Genomic DNA, 26,296 nt, shown 5'->3' with positions numbered 1-26,296 from the left:
TCTTAATTTAATTTCGAGTGTTTGACATATAATTTGGTACCTAAAATGCTCTAGCTAAGTTACTTGATAATATTTGTAGTGTTACTTCCCTAGATAGGCATGTTTCACACATCAAATTCTAATTAGTGCTGAACAAAAACCCTTGGTAATTTTAATCATGATTGATTACTGGATTAGCAACTCATTCAATTTATTAACAAGTGCTTCACAAATGTGGTGCAAGGACCAATACTGAGAAAACTCTGATAATTTGTTCACTGTTTAATTCTGCCCACCAACACCAACAATATGAACCCAAGCTTTGACTATCAGTCATTCAGTTGGATTACATATTTCTTTGTGTGATTTAACAAAGCCTTGGAGTCCTGTGTAAAGCTCTATATTTTTTATTGTTGTCTCTTTGATAACTATAAAGTTAAATATTTAAAAATATCTTTCAAGAATGTATTTGAAAACTGATTGAGAATGTTCTAATTAAAGATCCCTTGCTCACTGCCCAGAAGGCCAATGAACCTCAGTTGAGATAAGAGTTGAGAAGAGACTCTCTTTTCTCCATTTAATAGTTGGGGTCCACTTGTCAAAAAGTTGATGTCCATAGGTGTGGGGGTTTATTTCTGGGCTCTCAATTCTGTTTCACTGGTTAGTGTGCCACCTTCCCAGATAATTTTTTTTAAGTCCACCTGCATGTTAGCTATCAGGCTCAGGCAAAAAAAGAATAAAGTCACTGGCCCCTTGGAACATACCTAAAATAGACTTCCTAGCTTCTTCCCACCTGAATACCCCTAATTTCATTTGTTCTTTTCCTATCTTTGGGTTACTATTTATTTAAAAAAATGTGTCCCGCTTTACATCTTATTACCTTTCAGTCACCAAGTTGCAGATGCTACCATGACGCCATCCTGAATTCCCTGGGCAGACTAATGTGTCCTGGAACCTGACCGCTTCAGAGCCTTACTCCAATAGGGAAAGACATAAACAGACTGGGGTATGGATAGATCCACCAACCTCCATGTCCAGCAGAGAAGCAATTACAAAAGGCAGACTTTCCCGCTTTGGAATCCCATAAAGAATGTTGGTCCATACTCCCAGAGGGATTAAAAACAGGTAATTTTCCAATGGAGGGGATGGGACACTGAACTCTGGCGATGGAAACTGTATGGAATTACAGCCCTGTTATCTTATGATCTTGTTAATAACTATTAGATAACTAATAAAACATTTTTAAAAAGAGCTGGTGGGGGGAAGTCCGGCAGTAGCACAGCAGGTTAAGCGTACGTGGCGCGAAGCGCAGCTCAAGGACCAGCCTAAGGATCCTGGTTCAAGCCCCGGGCTCCCCACCTGCAGGGGATTCCCTTCACAGGCGGTGAAGCAGGTCTGCAGGTGTCTATCTTTCTCTCCTCCTCTCTGTCTTCCCCTCCTTTCTCCATTTCTCTCTGTCCTATCTAACAATGACGACTTCAATAACAACAACAATAATAACTACAGCAACAACAAAAAACAAGGGCAACAAAAGGGAAAATAAATAAATATTTAAAAAAGAGCTGGGAAGAGAAATGCAGATTTAATGGGGTGTTAGAAACTCTAGGGAGATAATTGACCCATTTTTCAAAGAACCATCTTACTCTGAGGTTGGAGTGGAGGGCTTATGGAGGGTACTGGGTTAGTGTAGGAGGAAGGGTAGAGTTACATGACTGTTCATGCACCTGGAGGGGGTTTTCTTATGGGCCTGTTTGTTCAGCTAAGAAGGATCTCATCACAAGGTTCTCCTTTATAGGCTGTTTGTCTGACTGGAACAGGTTCTGTCATGAGGAATGATTTAGTGAAATCTAGAGATGTGTAAAACTTGGAGATAAAGTCTCCATAATAATTTCATATTTTCCTGCAGGTGTTTGTGACAGGCTTTCAGTCTCAACTTTGTTTAGTATTAGGAAAAGTATACCAGTGGAAAGCAAGATGGAGCCTGAATTGTTCACTCAAGTACAATAGCATGTGTTATTTTATTGTGAAGCAACCTGGCTCATCATATCTTCAACACACACACACACACACACACACAGAGAGAGAGAGAGAGATAGAGAGAGATATATATAGAGAGAATTTCTAAGTACTGGATATATTTTGAGATTTGAATATAAAGAATACAAAGAATCCTCCAACTCAATAATAGAAAGTAAAATACTCAGTTGAAATATAAACAAAGGATCTGAATACATTTTTTTTCTCTTTCAGGGTTATCACTGGGGCTTGGTGCCTGAACTACAAATCCACTGATCCTGGTGGCTATTTTTTTTTTCCTTTTTAATGGATGAGACAGAAATTGAGAGAGATGGAGGAGATAGAACAGGAGAGAGAAAGATAGACACCTCCTGCAGACCTGCTTCAATGCTTGTGAAGCATCTCCCCTGCAAGTGGGGATTCAGGGGCTCTAACCTGGGTCCTTGTGTGGGTCCTACTATGTGCACTTAGTCCAGTGTGCCATTGCTTGGCCCCCTGAATACATGTTTTCCAAAGAGGATATACAAATGCCTAATGCCGATCAAAAGATGCTTAATATCACTGGCCATCAGGAAAATACTTCTGTATGTCACTGAAATGTCACTGCACACCCATTAGGATTACTCTAATAAAAATGAAAGATGCTAAATGTTAATGAAAATGTGGAAAAATAGGAACTCTCATGCACTGTCAATGAGAATGCAAAATGGTTTGACTTCCATGGATAACAAACTAGTGTTTCCTCCCAGTTAAAAATGGTGACTCAGTGTTGTTCCATCTCTTATGTCTGAGACTCAGAGTTAGATTCACATTGGAGCAGCAAGAGTTCCATGAATGGTGGAGTGGTGCACTGTACTTTCTCACCATCTTCTGTTTCTCTCTCATGTGTATGTGCTTTCTCTCACTCTAAAATTAGGGGAAAAGTTGGGCTGGAGGTTGGCTCTGCAGGTGTATGAGGAAGACCTTGGGTTCAACAAGCAACACCACATGAAAAAATATCAATGTTGGCCTGGAAAGATAGAATAATGGTTATGTAAAAAGACTTTCACACATGAGGCTCTGAGGTCACAGGTGCAGTCCCAAGCACTACCATAAGCCAGAGCTGAACTGTGCTCTGGTCTCTTTCTCTGTCTCTCTCTCTCTCTTTCTCTCTCTCTCTCTCTCTGTCTTTCTCTTATTAAAATAAACAAACGAATAAAATATTTTTTTAAAAATCAATGTTGAAAGTGAAGTTACTATCTGATCTAAGGACAGGCCAAGGAGGAACAAAGACATGTTTACGCAAAAGCTTATACTCAAGCTTATATTTATACTTATATACGTATACTCAAGCTTATATCAGACTGTGATATCTAATAACAAGAACTGGAAACATCACAAATGTCCATCAGTTCCATGGACAAGTCAAGTGTGACACTGTGGGAATGAACTCTCCTAAAAAGTCAACTTTTCTCAATATACCTAGGACAGGCCTTTTCTAATCAGTGCTACCTTAGAACTTTTAAAGGTCTATTGAATTATTTTGGGTCACTAAAAGCCACAGATTATTTTTCTGGAAAGATAACTGAAGTAATGTGTGTGCCTTTCCATATCTGTATCCCAGATTCAAACCCTGACACCATATTGAGGGACCATAACACAGGGGAAAGTTCTGATGTTATGTTTCTATCTGAGGGGAATAGAGCTAGTAGACAGTGAAATTGCTCATGTGAAGGGTCCTGACTCTTGAAAAAAAATCTTTTTTAAGCAGATTACTTCATGTTAAGAGCAATGAAGGTCCTAGAAGCTCTGGTCCTTGTCTCAGTCCCTTGTCCTTTTCCTAATCATAGACACCATCACTATTCCCCCTTTTTATAACCTAGAAAATTGAAGCTTGGGAGTATCTTCAAGGACGAGAATGACCACATCTCTTTGGAGAATTTGATGGTTTAAAAAGATGAGCTCATCCTGCTTTGCTACGAGCAGTCTCCCCTTCTATCTTACTGATGCCCTGGGTCCCCTGGCAGAGGATACACAAGCCTGATCAGCCCCATTTCATTTAGAATTTATAGCCACATGGGACAGTTATTTGATTTTCCTTTGCTAACCTGTCTGATGCTGTTTTGAAAAAGAAGACATTGGGTTACCTTTACAAATGTGTCTTTGTGAGTGTAAGGAAAATGAAAAACTTGTGGTGTGATATTCAGCTGTAGAATTAACCAGACTAGGAACTAAATACCTGTTTGTGTGGTGGGACTGGTGTTAATATAAAATCCTATTAATTTATAGTCTTATAAATCACTATTTTTAAAACTTTCTTTTTATTTATTTATTTTTTATTTTTCCCTTTTGTTGCCCTTGTTTATCGTCATTGTTATTATTGTTGTTGTTGTTATTGCTGTCGTTGTTGGATAGGACAGAGAGAAATGGAGAGAGGAGGGGAAGACAGAGAGGGGGAGAGAAAGATAGACACCTGTAGACCTGTTTCACCGCCTGTGAGGTGAGTGACTTCCCTGAAGGTAGGGAGTCAGGGGCACAAACTGGAAATGTTATGCTGGTCCTTGCGCTTCAAGCCATGTGTGCTTAACCTGCCATGTGTGCTTAACATCGCCTGGCTCCCACATAAATCTCTATTTAATCAACATGAAAGGGTTAAGTAGATTGACTGTCTCACACTTTTTAATGCATAGACTTCAGTTCTGAGTATATATTCCTTCAATCTAAGAACTAAGCTTTCAAATTAGTAAACTGAATTTCAACACTGGGCTCAAATTGCTAATGCATTTTTAGTAATAACTTCTTCCTTCCTTCCTTCCTTCCTTCCTTCCTTCCTTCCTTTCTTTCTTTTAATATTAAATGACCTATAATCTAGGACCAGGGAGACTAGAAGCAACCAGTCCTGTCAGTATAAAAAAATATAGTTATTTGTAAATAGCATGAAATGACATAAATCATGGTAAGGTCTTATATGGAACCTCTGGGGCTTTGCTCCTTTTTCTTCATGCTTCTTTTGATCCATACTATTTGATACTGTATTTTTTGATATCAATCAAATAAATACAACCAGTGCCACTTTGACATGTTTCACTGCAGACTGTGTCCAGAAACGCCAGTCCTGGGATGTCATCCCTCCAGAGTCAATACTCAGGTGAGCCTTTTCCTAGCTCATAGGACTCCGAAGTTCCATTTCAGGTGGCATACCTCCTGGCAGTTATAGTACCTACATATAGACCAGGACATACGAGATAGGACATTGATGCACATGTATGCATAAGTTAGGAGAAGATAAATAACTTAAAGTAAAATAGCATAATAGTCTAAAGTGACTCAATAAGTGCAGCAAGCAAGTAGAAAGACCTAAAAAAAAAAAGACACCATAAAGTACTTAATTAAATAGTTTCTATTTAGACCTAGATAACCTCCTCACCTACTTCCTATTTCACTTCCCTCAATCACTCTAAGCCCAGTCCTGTCAGATAAAGTTAAGGACTACAAAATCTGGATAAGGGTAAGAGACCGGCACTTTTTAATGATGACCCTGTGGTCACTACCAGACAACCCCATCATCTGGGGCCCAGTCAGAGAATTCCATGGCATTCTCACACAGATATGATGGGCCTAGACCTCTAACAGACAACAGAACATCCACCTTAGGAAATCTAGGTAGGGAATCTCCTCATGAAATGACACCCATAGATTCTGCTATATTCTGCATACTGGTTTAATGGGGGCATTTTTGTAGTTGTTGTTAATATTAAATGTCTTTATTTTACTTAAAATAAAATTATTTTATCGTATTTAACTTACTCTTAAAAGATATTTTGCTGGAAATAAAATTCATGTTTTGTTTAGACTTTTTAAAGATTTTATTTATTTGTTTCTAATATTCACTTATTTATTTCCTTTTTGTTGCTCTTGTTTTTATTGTTGTTGTAGTTATGATTGTTGATGTTGTTGTTGGATAGGACAGAGAAAATGGAGAGAGGAGGGGAAGACAGAGAGGAAAGATAGACACCTGCAGACCTACTTCACCGCTTGTGAAGTGACTACCCTGCAGGTGGGGAGCCAGGGTCTCGAACTGGGATCCTTATGCCAGTCCTTGCGCTATGTGCCACATGTGCTTAACCCACTGCGCTACTGCCCGACTCCCTTTTGTTTAGATTTTATTGGGGGGTTACTGGTTTACAGTATAGTCTTTAACACACAGGCACAACCACTCATCTCCTCTTGACTGGTGTCTAAGACACACAATAGGACCACAATGGCCTTTCATCCCTTCCCTTTCTGTCCCTTCCTAGAGTCTTTTGCTTAGGTGTAATATGCCATACCTAGTCCAAGTTTCACCTTATGTTTTCCCTTCTTGTTTTCTTTGTTCTTAAGTTCCACCTATATATGAGATCATTCAGTACTAGTATATTTCTTTCTAACTTGTCTCATTCAGCATACCTTCAATTTCTGACCATAACACTGCAAAGGAGATGGCTTTATCATTTTTAACTGATCCATAGCACTCCATTGCATATACGTACCACAACTTCCTTAGCCATTCATCTGTTTTTGGGCATCTGGGTTGCTTCCAAGTTTGGGCTACTACAAACTATGCTTTTGTAAATGTTGATGTGTATATGTCTTTTGTAAAGGTGCCCCACCACCACCCTGGGTAAATCCCTAGGAGAGAAATTGATGGGACATAAAGCAGGTTCATATTTAGAGTGCTGATGAATCTCTAATCTGTTTTCTAGGGGTTGGACCAACATATATCCATACTGACAATGCAAGAGAGTCCTCCTACCTCCAAGCCTCTCCAGCAGTTAGTGTTTGTGTCTTTTCTAATGCCTAACATTCTATGAGAGTGTTTTCAGTGGACTCTATGGACTTACATTTGGCCTCACCGCATTCTCAGGAAGAGATCACAGCACTGCTGAAGCTGATGGGAAATTTGCATACAAATCCAATATTTAGTTAAGCTGATTCCATAAAGCTGAGATATTATGGGTCAAAATAAACATGACAAAGTCACTGGGAGAATAAAATATATCTAGAATTGATGCAAAGGGATATGCAGAAACATGAGTGAAATGGAGGTAAGTCTATGATTTACAGTGGTGCTAACTTTCTCTTCAATGTCACAGAATACTCTGGCATTAAAGACTGACCTGTGGGTGTCTAAGTTTTCCAACATGTGTCCAGCTCTGTGTTAAATATTTTGGTTAAGTCTTCCTTTAATTGTCAAATTTGTATTTTCCATCTGCTTCCTGCTGAGTCTCTTAAAGTTTTATTTTAACTTATTATTTATTAGAGGTAAATTGAGAGGGAAGGGATAGATAGAGGAGAGACACAGAGAGACACCTCTAACACCAGTTTAACACTTGTGAAGATTTTCCCTTGCAGGTGGGGAGTGGGGGCTTGAACCCAGGTCTTTTCATATGGTAACATGTTAGCTCAACAGATGTGCCACCCACCTGGCCTTGCTGAGTTTCTAAGAATTACACTCATCTTGGTATTTAGAGCTTGAATTTAAAGTCTGGGGTGAGAGCTCCTAGGCAGAAAAAGATAGCTTATGAAATAATCTGATGCCAACTGGACTTCCCTGGACAGATGACCCCACCAATATGTCCTGGAGCTCTGCTTCCTCAGAGCCCCACCATACTAGGGAAAGAGAGAGGCAGTCTGGGAGTATGGATCCACCTGTCAATGCCCATGTTCAGAGAGGAAGCAATTACAGAAGCCAGACCTTCCACCTTCTGCAACCCATAATGACCCTGGGTCCATACTTCTAGAGGGTTAAAGAATAGCTTTCCTATTCTTTAACCCTCTAGAGTGGATGGGATGCGGAGCTCTGGTGGTGGAAACTGTACCCTTCTTATCCTATAGTTCTTGTCAGTATTTCCATTTTATAAATAAATAAATTTTTAAAAAAAGAATCAGAAAGCAAGACTGGTGAAGGGATGTTTGTGTCTGACTAACACCTACAAAATATTCAAAACAAGAGCAGAACTAGTCTATTACAGGGGTCAGATATAGATCTGTGTGTGGGAAGCCAAAAGTGGGGAAGAATTATATGAAATTCACCACAATGGGTAGATCAGAAGAGGCAAGTTGCAACTTTGGACCTCAGAGGAAGAGTGGCTTCATGAGTGAACGGTGGTTGACTAGTCTCCTAAAACTGCAAGGAAGGCAAACAGAAAATGTTCTCATTCTAAACCATGAGGTACAAGGCATCAGAGGAAACAAGTGGGCTCGTTTATTTTTTAAGATTTATTTATTTATTTATTTATTTATTAATGAGGAAGATAGGAGGAGAGAGAAAGAAAGAACCAGGCACCACTCTGGTATATGTGCTGCCAGGGATTGAACTTAGGACCTCATGCTTGAGAGTCCAGTGCTTTATCCATTGTGCCACCTCCCGGACCACAAATGGGCTCATTTTAACAGGGCAGTATGTATAACTTCCCTTGAGGGGAAGGTGAATATCGCTTTACATGGCTAGAGAACACAGTTTGTGATGTCAGAATTGTGATGTCAGAGTGTGGAATAGTTCCATGGCAAAGGGGTTCATATCAGTGTTAGCATACATGCATAAGAGAGTAGAGTCCTCTTAGTGTGCAGATACTGGATGATGACAAAGAAAAATGGATCGGTGAGAAATAGAATTGGGTCTAAAATCAGCTATATCTCAAGGGGCTTACTAACTGGAAAGAATGATTAGAATTTGATTTAATTGGGTACTACCTTGTTTGACTACAAAATCAGAAAGTGGCCTGAGAATGAATCACTGGGGATATCCAGGATACTGACAAGAAAGGGTCAAGGCCAGTTGCCCAGGTCTCCCACTCAAGGAGGACTGTGCAGAGCTTGGAGTTTAGTGGCCTCGATAGTGGTGGCCACAGTGGTCAAAGACAGGGTTTCAAGTACTATCACAGAGAGAAATAAGTGTATCACTCTGTAGTTGACTAACACAAGACACTTCTTCTGTTTCATTTTGTTTTCATTTTGATTAGGTCAGTATTGTTTTCCTGGAAATCCAGGTGAAATTATGAATGAATGGTTTGACTGATGGGATAGTAATTGCCATTGGACCTCTCAAGACAGATGCTTTTGTGTAACCATTGTATAGTCAGTTCACAAGTGTACATTCAATTACCCTCACCCTGTGCCCTCACATTCTGTTCTTTAGCTGTACTAACATGGGAAGCTAGATGATCTGAAAGTGAAATCTTACATTGTAACAATGCAGTTTGTTATTTCCCCATACTCCACCACCAAGTTAGGACAGTAGCCAGTACCGTGATTCATTTCAGCAGTGCGAACGAGGCAGCGGCTCCCAAATGAGATATTGTCCTGTGGGCCTCTAAAGAGTGAAATATACTTTTATTCCTCAAACACTACTTACTTTGACACCATTTAGGGACTTGATATGAGAACCTTTCGCTGGTAAGCATTTTGTGTACGATAAATTATATTCATGATCTTCTCTGTGCTCTAAATTAATATTAATCTTTACTTTCATGGCTTTTGATGCCTTTTGGTTTCAATTTTACCTTCAGCTTAGCTGTACCTGGAATTCATTCTATATTATAAGAAGAGAATATAGTATGATATTTTTGCTTCTATACTTACAGTTGGTCTTTTTCTAATTTTAAAAAAATATTTATTTTCTCTTTGGTTGCTCTTGTTGTTACTGATGTCGCTGTTGTTAGGACAGAGAGAAATGAAGAAAAAAGGGGAAGACAGAGAGGGGGAGAGAAAGATAGACACCTGTAGACCTGCCTCACCACCTGTGAAGGGACTGCCCTGTAGGTGGGGAGCCGGGGGCTCAAACAGGGATCCTAACTTCAGTCCTTGGGCTTTGCACCATGTGCATTTTACCTGCTGTGCTACTGCCGGACTCCCATTTACAGTTGGTCTTAAGCAGTGACCAAGACTTTCTCCATTGGTTACTGATGGTCTTTGAAATCACCTACTCAATTCCTGGGCTTTACTTCCTATCTGCTCACTTTCACTCTGCCAGTTTCTCACTCTGTTATTTACTGGAGGTTGATTTAGTATTGGGAAGGATAATGCTCTGCTGCCAGTCTCCTTTGTGAAATTCTCTGAGATTGCATAGTTGAACGTTAGAACAGTTCTGACAGATATAAAGGGGGAAAAAATCCTTCTCACATTTTTATAGTAATCATTCTCAATGTGTGTAATAATTTGGAAATGTTTGGAGTTGTCAAGTTCTCTTCTCAGAAATCACAAAATCATTCTTCATGTTTGAAGTCTTAGATGTCTATTAATACTGTTTTGTCATAATGTGTATCCCCTTCGCAGTCTCTTGTTAAGGAGCTTATTTGCTATTTCCACTGAGAATAGGACTTGTCTAGAAATATTTATTCTCCAAAGAGCAGTTAAAGATACTAAAGGATATAGTATTTCTTCCCTTTTTCTACTAGAAGTCTATAGGAAGATTCAAACAAAGCATGTGTGCAAATGTTAGAACATTATACTGCAGGGAGTCTGGCGGTAGCGCAGCGTTTTAAGCGCACGTGGTGCAAAGTGCAAGGACCGGCTTGAGGAACCAGGTTTGATGGTTCCCCACCTGCAGGGGAGTCACTTCATAGGCAGTGAAGCAGTTCTGCTGGTGTCTTTCTCCCCCCCCCCCGTTTTCCCCTCCTCTCTCCATTTCTCTTTATCCTATCAATCATCATCAACAACAACAATAAAACAACAAGGGCAACAAAAAGGAAATAAATAAATATAAAAAATATTTTTAAAATAACATTATACTGCTGAGTATACTTCACTGGCTCATTGGCTTCCTGAAGAAATAGTTTCCATTCTCTCTGTAACAGTGATTTCACTTTTTAAAAAATATTTATTTATTCCATTTTGTTGGCCATAAATATTTATTTATTTATTCCCTTTTGTTGCCCTTGTTGTTTGATTATTGTAATTATTGTTGTTGTCATTGTTGGATAGGACAGAGAGAAATGGAGAGAGGAGGGGAAGACAGAGAGGGGAGAGAAAGACACGTGCAGACCTGCTTCACCACCTGTGAAGGGACTCCCCTGCAGGTGCCACATGTGCTTAACCTGCTGTGCTACCACCAGACTCCCTAGTGATTTCACGTTTAAAAATACAAATAGTCCGTAAAGTTTAGAGAAGCATGAAAAAATAAATAAAAACCCTTAAAAGTGAAATAGAACACCTGACACTAACAAACTTAATATAACCCCTTGAGGTGACAGTGATGTATTTTTTTAGGGAGAATTGCAAAGGTCTTATTATTCATGCTTTTGGAAAACCTTTAGAAAGTGCCCTCTGCTATACTTTTGTGACTTCTAGATTAAGGGACTAATAGCAAATTTGAATAGAACGCAGTTGTCATGTATGTGGAGGGATAGGACACAGTCTTTTGGTGGTGAGAATGGTGTTTTTGTACACTCCTATTAATTTGTAGTCATATAAATCACTAATTAATGTGAGAAGGGAAAAATTAATTGAATTCTCAAACTTTTTAATGCACATACCATAGGCTCAGTGTTTGATATGTTGACTTTCTTAGATATCAAATATTTTGCAAAGACAAGTAAAACAAGAGGCCAGGTGGTAGTGGTGCAATTGGTTGAACATACATGTTACAATGTGCAAGGGCCCCTGTTCAAGCCCCAGGTCCCCACCTGCAGGGGGAAAGATCTGCGAGTGGCAAAGCAATGTTGCTGGTGTCTCTCTATCTCTCTTGTTCTCTATCACACCCTTCCTCTTGATTTCTGGCTGTCTCTATCCAGTAAATAAATAAAGGTAATAATAATAAAAGATTCTAAAAAAAAAAAAGAAGTAAAGTAAAACAAGATGGCGAGAAAAAGGAATTGGCATAGGCATGTGGAATTTGCCACAGTTTTAGAACCAAGTAAGTAAAGGAGCAAGACCACCAAAGTTGTGAGGGAAGAGCACTGGTGGGCAAGGGAGTAGCAATTGTAAGTACAATACCAGAATAAGCTTGGAGCACAGCCAGAGAACACGAACAGGTCAACTTCGGTATCTCTCTCTCTCTGGTTGGGGTGGTCTCCAGGGGAAAGGTAATGGACTGGTTCTTTATCGCTCACGACAGTGGTGACACGAAGTAAAAGACACCAGGGGACTCTTAGCGTGCCTAGAATCCTAGAATCCGTAGAATCCATTTATTTGCAGAGTGGACAGGAGTTAAATAGAAAAGTAAAGGAAGGGAACATTACTGAAATATGTCAGAAATTACAGGTTTATTTTTTTATTATTTTATTTAAGAAAGGATTAATTAACAAAACCATAAGGTAGGAGGGGTATAACTCCACACAATTCCCACCACCCAATCTCCATAATCCACCACCTCCCCTGATATCTTTCCCATTCTCTATCCCTCTGGGAGCATGGACCCAGGGTCATTGAGGGTTGCAGAAGGTAGAAGGTCTGGCTTCTGTAATTGCTTCCCCGCTGAACATGGGCGTTGACTGGTCGATCCATACTCCCAGTCTGCCTCTCTCTTTCCCTAGTAGGATGGGTCTCTGGGGAAGCGGAGCTCCAGGACACATTTGTGGGGCCTTCAATCCAGGGAAGCCTGGCCAGCATCCTGGTGGCATCTGGAACCTGGTGATTGAAAAGAGAGTTAACATACGAGGCCAAACAAATTGTGGAGCAATCATGGGCCCAAAGCTTGGAATAGTGGAGAGGAAGTGTTAGGGTGGTACTCACTGCAAACTCTAGTGTACTTCTGCTTTCAGGTATATATTTTGCAGTAGTTTATGGATACATGTGAACATATGCTCTCTCTCGCAGAAATTGGTGTATATCTAGGTTTTGGGACTTTGTTAGAAAGTGAACCACCTGGGATGGAATTAGAGAATACTATTAAAGGAAAGGTCTCACCCAAGTAATGAAGCTGAAGGATTGTCATTCCACACGTGAAGTCTCTGGACACAGTCTGAGGTGAAGCATGTTGAGGTGGCAATCATTGCGTTGGTTAGGTTGTGATTGGCGGATGCAATATTATTTGGTATGGTTTGGGAGATGCATACGGGAAAGTGGGCCCTATCCAAGGGTTCCAGGACTGGGGAAAGTAGGGGCTCTATAGTGGAGATGTGAGGTTCCTGCTGTCTTAGGGTTCAAAAAGACAATCAATAGTTAATGTTATCATCTCATTATTTGGTAATTGGGTTAACTTTGAAAAGTCCTTTTGTTATGGTTTGCTGTACAGTACTCAGTAACTTGTATATAGCTGTGCTATTGGATGTTTCTGATCTACATGGTCTAGGCTTTTGAGAGAGTCCGCATATCAAATACACAACCTGTATATTAAAAAGATTCAGTTTGTGTTTTGAAAAACTTTGAGACATACAATTGATTTTCCCCCTCTCATATTAATTAACTAGTGATTTATATGTCTACATTTTGCTAGGAGTGTACATAAACACCATTCCCACCACCAAAAGACTGTGACCCATCCCTCCCACCCACTCCCACCCCCCACTGTCCCAGGAAGCTGCATGTCTACCTCTCACCACAGGGTTTTTACTTTGGTGCCCTACTTACAATTTGATCAAGTCCTGCTTTTAGTTTTCCTTTCAGATCTTCTAAGTCAGCTTCTGTTGATGAGTGGGATCATCCCATACTCATCTTTATCTTTCTGACTTAGTTCACTTAACATAATTCCTTCTAGCTCTGTCCAAGATGGGTCAGAGAAGGTGGGTTCATTGTTCTTGATAGCTGCATAGTATTCCATTGTGTATATATACCACAGCTTTCTCAGCCACTCATCTGTTGTTGGGCACCTGGGTTGCTTCCAGGATTTAGCTATTATGAATTGTGCTGCTATGAACATAGGAGTACACACCTCTTTTTGGTTAGGTGTTATGGAGTCCTTGGGGTATAACCCCAGGAGAGGAATTGCTGGATCATATGGAAGGTCCATATCTAGCCTTCTGAGAGTTTTCCAGACTGCTCACCACAGAGGCTGTACCAATTTGCATTCCCACCAGCAATGTAAAAGGGTTCCTCTGTCCCCACATCCTCTCCAGCGTTTATTGCTGCTGTCCTTTTTGATGTATGCCATTCTTACAGGAGTGAGGTGGTATCTTAGTGTTGTCTTAATTTGCATTTCTCTGACAATCAGTGACCTAGAGCAGTTTTTCATGTGTTTGTTAGCCTTTTGGATCTCCTATGTAGTGAATGTTTTGTTCATATCCTCTGCCCATTTTTGGATGGGGTCATTTGCTTTTTTGGTGCTAAGTTTGCTGAGCTCTTTATATATTTTGGTGATTAGTTTCTTGTCTGATGTCTGGCATGTGAAGATCTTCTCCCATTCTGTGAGGGGTCTCTCTGTTTGTTTAATAGTGTCTTTGGATGTGCAGAAGCTTTTCAATCTGATGTAGTCCCATTGGTTTGTTTCTGCTTTAGTCTTCCTTGCAATTGGGTTTGATTCATCAAAGATGTCCTTGAGGTGTAGGTGGGAAAGTGTTTTACCAATGTTTTCCTCTAAGTATTTGATTGTTTCTGGTCTGACATCTAGGTTTTTGATCCATTTGGAGTTGATTTTTGTTTCTGGTGAGATAAAGTGGTTCAATTATATTCTTCTGCATGTTACAACCCAGTTTTCCCAGCACCATTTATTGAAGAGAGCCTCCTTTTTCCATTTAATCCTTTGGGCCCCCTTATCAAAGATTAGATGCCCATAGGTGTTGGGATTTATTTCTGGGCTTTCAATGCTGTTCCACTGGTCTGTGTGCCTATTTTTGTTCCAGTACCATGCTGTTTTGATGGTGATGGCTTTATAATATAGTTTAAGGTCTGGAAGTGTGATGCCTCCATTTCTGTTTCTTTTCCTGAAGATGGTTTTGGCAATTCTAGGTGTTTTCAGGTTCCAGATAAATGATTGTAGTGTTTGTTCTATTCTCTTAAAGAAGCTTGGTGGAACTTTGATGGGTATTGCATTAAATTTGTATATGGCTCTGGGGAGAATATTCCTTTTGATGATATTTATTCTTCCAATCCATGAGCATGGGATATCTTTCCATTTCTTGGTATCAGTTTCTATTTCCTTGAGTAGCGACTCATAGTTTTCAGCATACAAGTCTTTCACTTCTTTGGTCAACTTTTTTCCTAGGTATTTGATTGATTTTGCTGAAACAGTAAATGGGAGCGAATTCTGGATGTCTTCTTCAGATTTAGTGTTTTCATAAAGAAATGCCACTGATTTTTGTACATTGATTTTGTAGCCTGATACCTTGCTATATTGCCTAATAACTTCCAGTAATTTTCTACTGGATTCTTTGGGTCTTTCTATGTATACTATCATATCATCTGCAAATAGTGAGAGCTTGACTTCTTCCCTTCCAATCTCTATTCCTTTGATTTCTTTCTCTTGTCTGATTGCTATGGCAAGAACTTCCAATACTATGTTGAAGAGTAACGGTGACAGTGGACAGCCCTGTCTAGTCCCCGATCTGAGGGGGAATGCTTTCAGCTTCTGTCCATTGAGTATTATGTTGGCTGTAGGTTTGCTATATATAAACTCCACTATCTTGAGGAGTTTCCCATCTATTCCCATTTTTTGTAGAGTTTTGAGCATGAATGGGTGTTGGATTTTGTCAAAGGCTTTCTCTGCATCTACTGAGATAATCATGTGGTTTTGGATTTGCTTTTATTAATGTGGTGAATGACATTGATTCACTTACGGATGTTGAACCAGCCTTGCATTCCTGGGATGAATCCCACTTGGTCGTGATGAACAATGTTTTTAATATGTTGCTGTATCCGGTTGGCCAAGATCTTGTTTAATATTTTGGCATCAATGTTCATCAGAGATATTGGTCTGTAGTTTTCCTTTTTTGTTCTGTCCCTATCAGCTTTTGGTATCAGGGTGATGTTGGCTTCATAGAAGGTGGAAGGGAGTATTCCTGTTTCTTCAATCTTATGGAATAGCTTAAGAAGTATGGGTATTAACTGTTTCCTGAAAGTTTTGTAGAATTCGTTTGTGAAGCCATCTGGTCCAGGACTTTTGTTTGTGGGGAGATTGTTAATAATGGTTTCAATTTCTTTGTCTGTGATTGGTGCATTTAGATTTTGTAGTTCTTCTTGGTTCAGTTTTGGAAGGGCATATGTTTCTAGGAATTTTTCCATTTCTTCCAGATTCTCTAGCTTGGTGGCATATAGTTCTTTATAGAAGTTTCACAGGATTCTCTGGATTTCTGTGCTGTCGGTTGTGATATCTCCTCCATTGTTTACAATTCTATTAATTTGAGTCTTCTCTCTTTTTTGTTTGGTGAGTCTGGCTAGGGGTTTGTCAATTTTGTTTAATCTTTCAAAGAACCAACATTTGGCTTCATTGATCTTTTGTATGGTTCTTTTATTTTCAATGTTGTTTATTTCTGCTCGAACTTTAGTGATTTCTGTCCTTCTGGTTGCTTTAGGGTTCCTTTGTTCCTCTTCCTCTAAGTCCCTGAGGTGTGCAGTAAGGTTGTTCATTTGAGCTTCTTCTTGGTGTTTAATATGTGATTGTATGGCTATAAGTTTCCCTCTCAGTGGTGCTTTAGCTGTGTCCCAAATGTTTTGATAGGTTGTGTCTTCATTTTCATTAGTTTCCAGGAACATTTGAATTTCCTGCTTGAGTGAGTCTCTGACCCAGTGGTTCTTAAGGAGCATGTTGTTGAGTTTCCAAATTCTGTGTCTTTTAATAATTTTCTGTTTGTTGTTAAATGTTAGTTTTACTCCACTGTGGTCTGAGAAGATACTTGGGATGATTTCCATGCTCTTGAATTTATTGATGCTGTCTTTGTGGCCTAACATGTGGTCTATCCTTGAGTATGTGTTATGTGGATTTGAAAAGAAGGTCTATTCCAGTTTTTTGGGGTGGAGGAATCTGAAAATGTCCAAGAGGTCTAGTCTGTCGATCTCTTCATTCTATTCAATTTTATCTTTATTGGTTCTCTGCTTTGTTGATCTGTCTAAGTGTGAGAGTGGGGTATTGAAGTCTCCCACTATTATTGTATTATTATTGATGTATTTTTGAAATTCTTTCAGTAGGTGCTTAATGTATTTAGTTGGTCCCTCATTGGGTGCATAGATGTTAATAATTGTTAAGTCTTCTTGGCTGATTAATCCTCTAGTCATTATGTAATGTCCTTGCCTATCTTTAATTACTTTATTTAATTTAAATTCTATCGTGTCTGAGATGAGAATGGCTTTTCCTGCCCTTTTTTGTGGTCCGTTAGCCTGTATGATAATCTTACATCCTTTCACTTTAAGTCTGTGTTTATCTTGTTGTGACAGATGGGATTCTTGCAAGCAGCATATGGTTGGGTTATGTTTTCTGATCCATCCCCCCACCCTGTGTCTTTTGATGGGTGAGTTTAAGCCATTGACATTTACTGATATTATGGATTTAATGTATTGTAGTGCCATTGTTCAAAAAAATTTGTTTGCTCTGATATATTGCAAGTATTATAGTGATGTGCTTGTTTATAAGAGGTCTTTTAGTACCTCTTTTAGGGCCGGTTTGGTGATGGTTGCCTCCTTGAACTGTTATTTGTCTAAGAAGGTTTTGATCCCTCCATCTAGTTTGAATGAAAGTCTAGCAGGGTATATTATCTTGGTTGAAACCCTTTTACATTCATGGCTCGATAGATATCTTGCCACTCCCTTCTGGCTTTTAGAGTTTGAGTGGAGAAGTCTGCAGATAATCTTATGGGTTTTCCCTTGTATGTGACTTTTTGTTTCTCTCTTGCAGCCTTTAGGATCATTTCTTTATCCTTACTTCTTCTCATTGTGACTATGATGTGTCTGGTGTCTTCAGGTCTGGGATGATTCTGTTTGGTACTCTCTGCGCCTCTTGAATCTTGATGTCCTTTCTGTTATCCAGGTCTGGAAAGTTTTCTTCTATTATTTCCTCTAGAATGTTTGCTTCCCCTTCCTCTCTTTCTTCCTCTGGCAGGCCAATTATACGAATGTTACTTCTTTTGAGATCATCCCATATGTCTCTGTTGTTGTTTTCAGTGTCTCTCAATCTCTTTTTAAGCTCTTTCACCTCTTTCTTAGTTTTCTCTAACTCATCCTCTGTCTGACTAATTCTGTTTTCTGCTTCTGTTAGTCTGCTTTCCCTTGCCTCAGCTTCTTTCTTCATTACAGCTATTTCAGCTTTCAGTTCTCTAATTGCCTCAAGATAATCAGTGTTTTCCTTGGAGGTCTCAACTGTTGTTTCCCTAATACTGCCATTCCTTTCCTCCAATGTTGTTTTTATTTCTGTGATTAATAAGTTTATTATTGCTTGCATACTTTTCTTATCTATGGTTACTTCTGGCTGATTTGTAGTTTCTTCTGGGCTCTTGTCTTCATTCATTGGACTAGCAGTTTTTTTAAAAAATTTATTTAGTTTATTTATTCCCTTTTGTTGCCCTTGTTGTTTTATTGTTGTAGTTATTATTGTTGTTGTCGTTGTTGGATAGGACAGAGAGAAATGGAGAGAGGACGGGAAGACAGAGAGGAGGAGAGAAAGATAGACACCTGAAGACCTGCTTCACCACCTGTGAAACAACTCCCCTGCAGCTGGGGAGCCGGGCTTCGAACCTGGATCCTTATGCCCCTCCTTGTGCTTTGCGCCACCTGCACTTAACCCGCTGTGCTACAGCCCGACTCCCAAGGAGTAGCAGTTTTATTTGTTTTTGATCTACCCATTTTTTTTATTTATGTGTTTCTTTCTTTTTTTATGCTTTGTTGTTCCTCAGTTGTTGTGTCTTGAGTACAAGTAACCCTGTACTAAATACCTTTATGACAATTGCATTCACCAACCTCAGGAATTACAGTAGCAACTGAAGCAAGTATTGAAGTAGTTTAATCGTTACCAGTTAGCTAAACAATTTCTCCAATTCGTGAAAAAATAGTAACCAAATCCCAGTGAAGAAAGAGAAAAGAAAGAAAGGATAGCAAGAATAGATAGTTATGCAAATCTACTATCCACTGTATATTCTAGGGGTAACAATAGGGCAAAGGGAACTAGAGCAGAGATACACATAGAGAGTCCACTCTGAGTCAGATTTCTTCCCCAAAATAATTCACAAATTCAGACAGGCAAAGAAGAAGGAAGAAGTGTATGAAGGGAGAGACAGGAGAGAGAAAAGTGAAAAGATAAGAAAAAGAGCTGTAATTAAAGAGCAGTGAAAGGAAATTCCCAAATGTGTATCAGTGAATTCAAAAAAGCACACTGTTTGTTGGTGTGGGGGCTGGGGGCTGTGACTTTGGAAGCTGTAGTATTAAGAAAGAAGGGATGACAAGAATGAGAAAAAGAAAAAAAGAAAGAAAAAGAGAGAGAGAGAAAAAGAAAAAGATAAGAAAAAGAACAGTCATAAAAGGGCAGTGAAAGGAAAGGGTTTTTTTAATGTATTTATTTTTAATTATTTAATTAGCTATGCGGGGTGAGGTGGGGGGGTTGGCTACTTAGAAAGAAAAAAGGCCAGAGGTTTCAGAAGGGTATAGACTTAGAATTAATGATACTCCGTGGTGGGACAGGAATTTGGTAAAGAAAAGGACTGGTTATGGGGGGGGGCGGGAAGGAGGTATGCTTGAAAATTAAAAGGAAGAAAAAAAATTTTTTCCTTTTTTTTTTTTCCCCCTTTTTTCCCTACTCTAATTCTTAACCCAAATTAAGTTATAGTCACCTCCTTGGTGTCACCGCTAGGACCCCTTATTGGCTGGCCTGCTAAAGGCAGAAAATCCTATTGTTTCCAGGAGATGTGGTCAGAGCTCAGCCACCAGCAGCTTCTCAGTCCGCCATCTTCCGGGAAACCTCCCCCCCCCCGGAAGCTTTTTTAAAGGATTTCTCAAAGATGAAAAGTAGCTCCAAGTCCTTTTGATCCAATGAGAGCTGTACTCAAGGATGTCCTCGGATCCACCCTCAGGGTCGCGGTGGTCCCTGGAGACTCCCAAGAGGAAGCCCCCGAGCTACAGTGCTCCCTCCCGGTCCTCTGCCGGCCACACAGCAGCGCTCAACCGGCGGAGGAGCCGCCTTCCTGGGCGGAGGACAATGCCCGGCGCACCCGCCTTGCCCGCTGCTGCCTGGGAAGTCTGGAGCAGCCTGCCCACTAGTCCGTGCCACCTCTACTCTAATTCTTAACCCAAATTAAGTTATAGTCACCTCCTTGGTGTCACCGCTAGGACCCCTAATTGACTGGCTTGCTAAAGGCAAAAAATCCTACCGTTTCCAGAAGATGTGATCAGAGCTCAAGCCTAGCAGCTTCTCAGTCCGCCATCTTTCCCGGAAATCAAATTACAGGTTTCTTAATGGTCAGCATGCCCCTAAGGTAGGGGGCTGGTATGACAGGAATTGATGAGATACAAGACATTTATTCTCCATGACATAAGCAACTTAATTATCCAAATGTATTTGAGAGAAGCATAGGGGTTAAACCCATAGGGTGAGACAGAGAGAAGATGGATATCAAAGATCCATATAGTTTGGAATTTCTCTTGTCTGGGGTCTGAGGTGTATGATGAAGTGTGTGATAAAGTGTGTTCTTCTGTGATGAGAATGTGACTTTGAATAAGTGAATCTGCGGCCATGTGTCCTGCAGTTAATGGAGGGAAGTACTGGGGTTTCTGTGGGCCTGAGATTCAAGAAAGAAAGAACCAAGTCTGAGTTTCCCCCCTTATGCTCACCTCGGTTGAGAGAGACTTACCAAGAGGTTATCTTCTCAGACCTCCATCCAGGGATGGGGGTGGTTCTCCCTAAGCTCTATTAGGCTTACACATGGTCCCAACAGGTCAGTTAGCATTCCCACAGCTGGAACATGCCTGGGGCGAGTTATAGCCCCAATAAGAGGGTCTCCTTGGCTACTGAACCAAAGAGATTGATTTTGTTCTCTTGTTCTCCCTACCTTTAGTGACATCTAAGTCACATGTAAGACTATGTAAGTTTGAATGTACACGCTGTGTTGATTTGATATATTCAATAATTGCAGAGTAATTACCACTAGAGCATTAGCTAACACCTGCATCATGTCACCTAATTACCATCTTGTGGCAAGAACGTTTATAATTTACTCTTAGCTATTTTCATTTACATAATACAGCTTTAACTATAGTCACTGTACATAAGACGCTGAGAATGTAGCTAGCTTTTAATTGGGAGTTTGTACTTTTTGACCAGCATTCCTTCTTCCCCTACCTTGGTAACCAGCATTCTAATTGGTTTCCAAAAGCTTTGTTTTTAGGGGGACAGGTGGTGGCACACCTGGTTGAGCACACATGTTACAGTGCACAAGGACTCAGGTTAGAGCTCCTGGTCCCCACCTTCACAAGTGGTGAAGCAGTGCTGCAGGTGTCTCTCTGTCTCTCTCCCTCTCTATCACCCCCTCCTCTCTCAATTTCTGTCTCTATCCAACAGATAAATATTTAAAAAATAACAATAATATTAATAAAAGGTTTCTTTTTTTAGATTCCACATATAAGCAATCTGCTGTAGTAGGTCGCTTTTTCTTTCTGACTCATTTCACCTAGAATTTTATTAAAGTTCTTACCATGCATTTATCCCTGTTGTCACGGAAACACACACGCTCTCGCGCGCGCGCGCACACACACACACACACACACACACTAACTCCCTTTTATCATTGGTGGTCAGGTTTTCTGTTGAGAATGATGCTTCAGAAAACAAAGTGGAATAGAAATCTCTCTTTGAAGTACCATTCTGATTAAAGGTAAAGCCAGAAGTGGGAACACTGGAACATACATTACCTCATTTAAATAGAGGAAGTGCTACAGTTTTCCAGTGGGGCTGTCCCAATTTATGTCCCCACCAGTAGTAGGTAGTACACAAAAGTTCCCTTTCCTCCACATCCTCATAAACATTTCTTTTGTCTTGTCTTGGTAATAATCAACATTATAAAATGAGACTCACTGTATGAAATGAGACTCACTGTAGTTTTGACTTGCATTTCCTTGATTAGTGTTGGGCACATTGCAATTAATCTTATCCCTTAAGTAATGGGAGTCATTGCTTGTTTTAAAGCAAAGTTTATTAGAGTCACTAGTGATCATATGAAAAATGATGGGGAACGAGACACTGGTGGCAAGAAACCAAGCTGGGAAGAACACACGATATTGACTAAGATGTCCTTGGCCTCGACTAGGGCAATGTCTGTGAAATGGAAATGGAAAGGGTGCACTGGGAAGGAAACAGTGAAAAGATAACAGTACTGGGAGCAAGGTCTTTGTTTCTGTTCTGTTCATGGCATTATACCCATGTATCTATTGATAGAACAGGTGGCATATGAAAGGCATCTTTAGGATTAGAATGAAATTGCTAAGAAATATGTTTGGGGAAATAGTTGATGATTCTGCTAAGACTTTCTACTTTGTCAATGGCATTGGAACTGATGAGTTTAGTTAAATTAGGCCAATCAGAGAATGAGATGGAGGGGCTCAGGAGGAAGGATTGTGCCAAATATTTCAGGGGATCAAACCAATAGGAGCCTAGTTCCCATAATCTGTGCCTTTTTGTGATTAAATTGCTCTAGCATGCTGGGCTAAAAGTTATTTTTTCCAGTATGGGTAAACTTATCTGGATAATTCTCAGATTTGTTCGTGATCTTCCAGAGGAAGAGTACAAAGAAACAGAATAGTAGACTTAAGGGACAAGTTCAGGAGCTGAAAATAGCTGACATTTATTGGTGATGATTTTTAAGGACAAGAAAGAAATGAGAACCTCTCAACTGGTGACCTTGACTCATTAATCATCCAAAATAGTATGCTTAGATATAAAACTCGGAGCCACTGTCAATGGGTTAGTTTCTGGTCTTAAGAAAGGACTCACCACCTCCCTTGATGGTCAGAGTGCATACTTCATACTTCAAGTTTTTAGTGCTAATCTCATTAGAAAGAACCCTCTATGAGCCTTCATAAGCTTGTGATTTCCCTAGTGCGTACCTCTATATGAGGCTGCATTTATTTGGCGAGCATACTTTTTCCCCATTTTGCTGAGAGGGACATTTTGCTCCTTTCTGGTCAGGATTAACAGACTCCCCTGAAGATAAACTAAAACTGAGAAAACTTCCCTCTCTACATCCAACTTTCCCTCCCTAGATCTAACATCAGCCGGGTACTCGCCCCTTTGTTTCTTTTGGACAAAATATTTTTTCAGGTGACACCCTTCGCCATAATAGCATTATGACTTCTCTGGACTAGGGGATTCATGTTCCAAAGTCATTGTGTCCACTTTGGTCTTTGCAGATATGACTACGCTGCACCTTGTGAACTAGTGGGTAGTGTGGTCTACCAGGCAGGAGAAGCTGCCATAGAGGATGCGGGTGACACCAAACCAATTGATCGTCATCGGCATCCTGACAATATAACAGATCCTTCAGCTGGTCTCCAGACTCAAGGATTCAAGGACTTTCTCCAAATCCTCCCAAACATTTCCACAGACCAATACCATACCAACTTTCAGCTATCACAAGCAAGCAGAGACCACCATTCAGACTCAGTCCAGAATATTGTCCCTAGCTTCAGTCCTTTCCATTTCTACTGCCAGCAAGTGACACAAGATAACAAAACAACCACAAGTACAAGAACCAGCTCTTGTGAGCAGACAGAAGTAAGAGGGGCTCCAACTGTGGAGGACCCCACCAACAAAGGCAACATCATTAAGCCATATGCCAGGAAAAAAACACGGATTCGGAGGCCACCTCCCATCACTGAAGATTTGGCCCCACAAAGGAAAAAGACTGCTCCTGTCAGTCCTGCATATGTCATCCGCAAGTCCCGGATTTCCAACAATGTCCAGATACAACCACTCAGGGATAGGGTCATTCACCTGCTGGCACTGAGGGATTACAAAATGTCTGAGCTCCTAGTTCGACTTCAGAAAGATGGCATCCCCAAAGATGCCAGAAGCATGCTGGGAGAAATCCTTCCTCAAGTTGCCACCCTGAAGAGTGACCTGTCATACTACTTAAAGGATCATTTCTATAAAGAGATCCAAAATGACTGGCCTGGGTATAGTGATCTGGACAGGCAGTTACTGTGTTGGATACTGTCCAAGAAAGGCAATTCACCTTTTGGTACTATAGACACCTATCACCCAGAAGCTTCCATCCATTTTAGTGCAGATAAAACACCGTGTCTGATGAAGGAAGAATGTCCCAGTTCAACTATTGACCCTTTAAGGATAAAAAAGATCAGGATCTCTCACCTGGAAATGGCAGCCCAGATAAGACCTAGAAAACCCCCATGTAACACCAGTGAGAGAATTAGCACTGCTAGTCCCAGTCATCCACCACAGCCAGCAGACACCCTGCCCATTGCAGACCAGCCACAATCTGTGCCCTCCAATTTCTATCCTTGTCATGCTACAGAAAAGCCTGGCATAAAAAAGGCATTTGATGAGAGTGTTCATCCAAAGAGCAGAACGATGGAGGACCAGCAAGAGAAGGAAGCATCTGGGGAAATGGTCCCTTCAACTTCTGTTCCAATGGAACAACAGAAGCATTGGGAAAACAGTTACTGGAGGCCCAAGCAGAAACACAAATGGGAGAAAGTGGAAGAAAATAACCAGGAGCACAAAACTGAGGCCATGGAGAAATGGAAGAAGGACACTGGAAAACAAGGTCAGGATGTAGAAACACACTCCAGGAAAGAGGCTCCCATGAGGAAGACTTACCCACCATCTACGTCCCCAGATTATTTGACTGACTATGTCACCGTAGTTAACGATGAACAGCGGCACCGTTATTATCAGGCATTCAAAGCAGAATACGACGAATACCAGACCCTGCAGAACAAGATACAATCTCTGTTTACAAAGTATGTTGAACTACAGTCACAAAGGGAGAAGTTCTCACCAGACTCGAAAGAGTATTGGGACATTAATAAAGCAATCAGACGAGAGTATAGGGAGATGCAACACCTCAACTCCAACATCCATGCTGAAAAGAAGCGATGCTGGTATCTTTATAACAAGCTGACCCACATTAAAACCTTAGTAACTGATTATGACCAACAGCAAAGCATCATGATGCCAAAATAGTGCTAGGACCAAAATAAATGCCAGCTTGTTTACTTACAAAGCCACATGATGTGGTCAAGGGTTTGCAGGGGATGAAACTAACTTGCTGATATGCCCAGTATTGTTAATTTGATCTTTTCCCATATGTGTCTAATTTTCCACCTGTTTTTGCTTACATCAGTCTACTTTTGCTACTTCTCACTGAGCTTGGCTTTTCATTGCATTTATCCTATCTTTCTACACATGCACAGGGATTGGATTTCATCATCTTTACCACTTCTAAAGTGTGTTTATGTCTTTTTGAAAAATCATAAAGAATCCTGTGTCCCAGAATAAAAATTGTACACATTAAAAAATGAAAACTTGTGACTGCTAACATTACATGGCTTTTGAATTATCATGGCCTCTCTTATTCACCTTTAATACAAATGTGTTGTTAGAACATAGCTTAGAAATTCACATGAAAAAACTATGATTCTGTGAAAAGTACACATTTTTAGTTCATTATGTTGACTTCTTAATCTTAATTGAAACCATTACTTGTTCTTGTATTTTTGAATTACTTTAGCATAGGCTTACAATGCTGTCAGATCCTACAGTGTAGTTTCACAGAAATGTGTATACTACTTCCATCTTGCAGAATGCTAGTCACGTGGCCAAACGTGAAGATTTTAAGCTAAGGGTTCAGTGTGTTTTCAACTTACTGTCATCTGAAACAAGATTACATTTACAATTAAGCTTTAAAATGTTTTCCAAAATTGGGGTGTCATCCTTTGTATGCACTTGTCTCCACCATCTAAAAGAAAATACGTATTCCAAGACGAGCAATTATGTATGATAGTGACCCCAATGAAATGAATACCTGATCTTATCAACCATTTAGGAATTATAGTGTGTTTTTCTCTTTCTTTCTTTCTTTCTTTCTTTCTTTCTTTCTTTCTTTCTTTCTTTCCTTCCTTCCTCCCTTCCTCCTTCCCTCCCTACCTTCCTTCCTTCCTTCCTTCCTTCCTTCCTTCCTTCCTTCCTTCCTTTCTTCCTTCCTTTTTTTTGCTTCCAGTGTTGTCACTGGGGCTCAGTGCCAGTACTTTGAATCCACTGCTCCTCTTGTCTATTTTTTTCCATTTTATTGAACAGGACAGAGAGAAATTGAGAGTCTAGGGGGGTATAGAGAGAGGGAAGGAAAAATAGACACCTGCAGATCTGCTTTACCACTTGTGATGAGCCCGCCCTGCAGGTGGGGAGCCAGAGGCTCAAACCCAGACCCTTTTGCTTCCTACTATGTGCTCTTAGCTGGGTGCACCACTGCCTGCCCCCCTA

The 26,296-nt window shown here is 40.3% G+C and overlaps 1 protein-coding gene across 1 annotated transcript; it reads left to right on the top strand.

Annotated features, from left to right (window-relative positions):
* The first annotated feature begins 8,050 nt into the window (after positions 1-8,050).
* Positions 8,051-25,000, top strand: LOC103122360 (RNA polymerase II elongation factor ELL2-like). Its single transcript, XM_007532955.2, has 3 exons — positions 8,051-8,185; positions 22,494-22,579; positions 23,206-25,000. The coding sequence occupies exons 1-3, from the start codon at positions 8,051-8,053 to the stop codon at positions 24,998-25,000; spliced, it is 2,016 nt and encodes a 671-aa protein (XP_007533017.2).
* Positions 25,001-26,296: the final 1,296 nt, after the last annotated feature.

This window comes from Erinaceus europaeus, chromosome X, assembly GCF_950295315.1.
Source record: "Erinaceus europaeus chromosome X, mEriEur2.1, whole genome shotgun sequence".
NCBI classification, from domain to species: domain Eukaryota; kingdom Metazoa; phylum Chordata; class Mammalia; order Eulipotyphla; family Erinaceidae; genus Erinaceus; species Erinaceus europaeus.
This window is presented reverse-complemented; position numbering and strand designations above follow the sequence as displayed.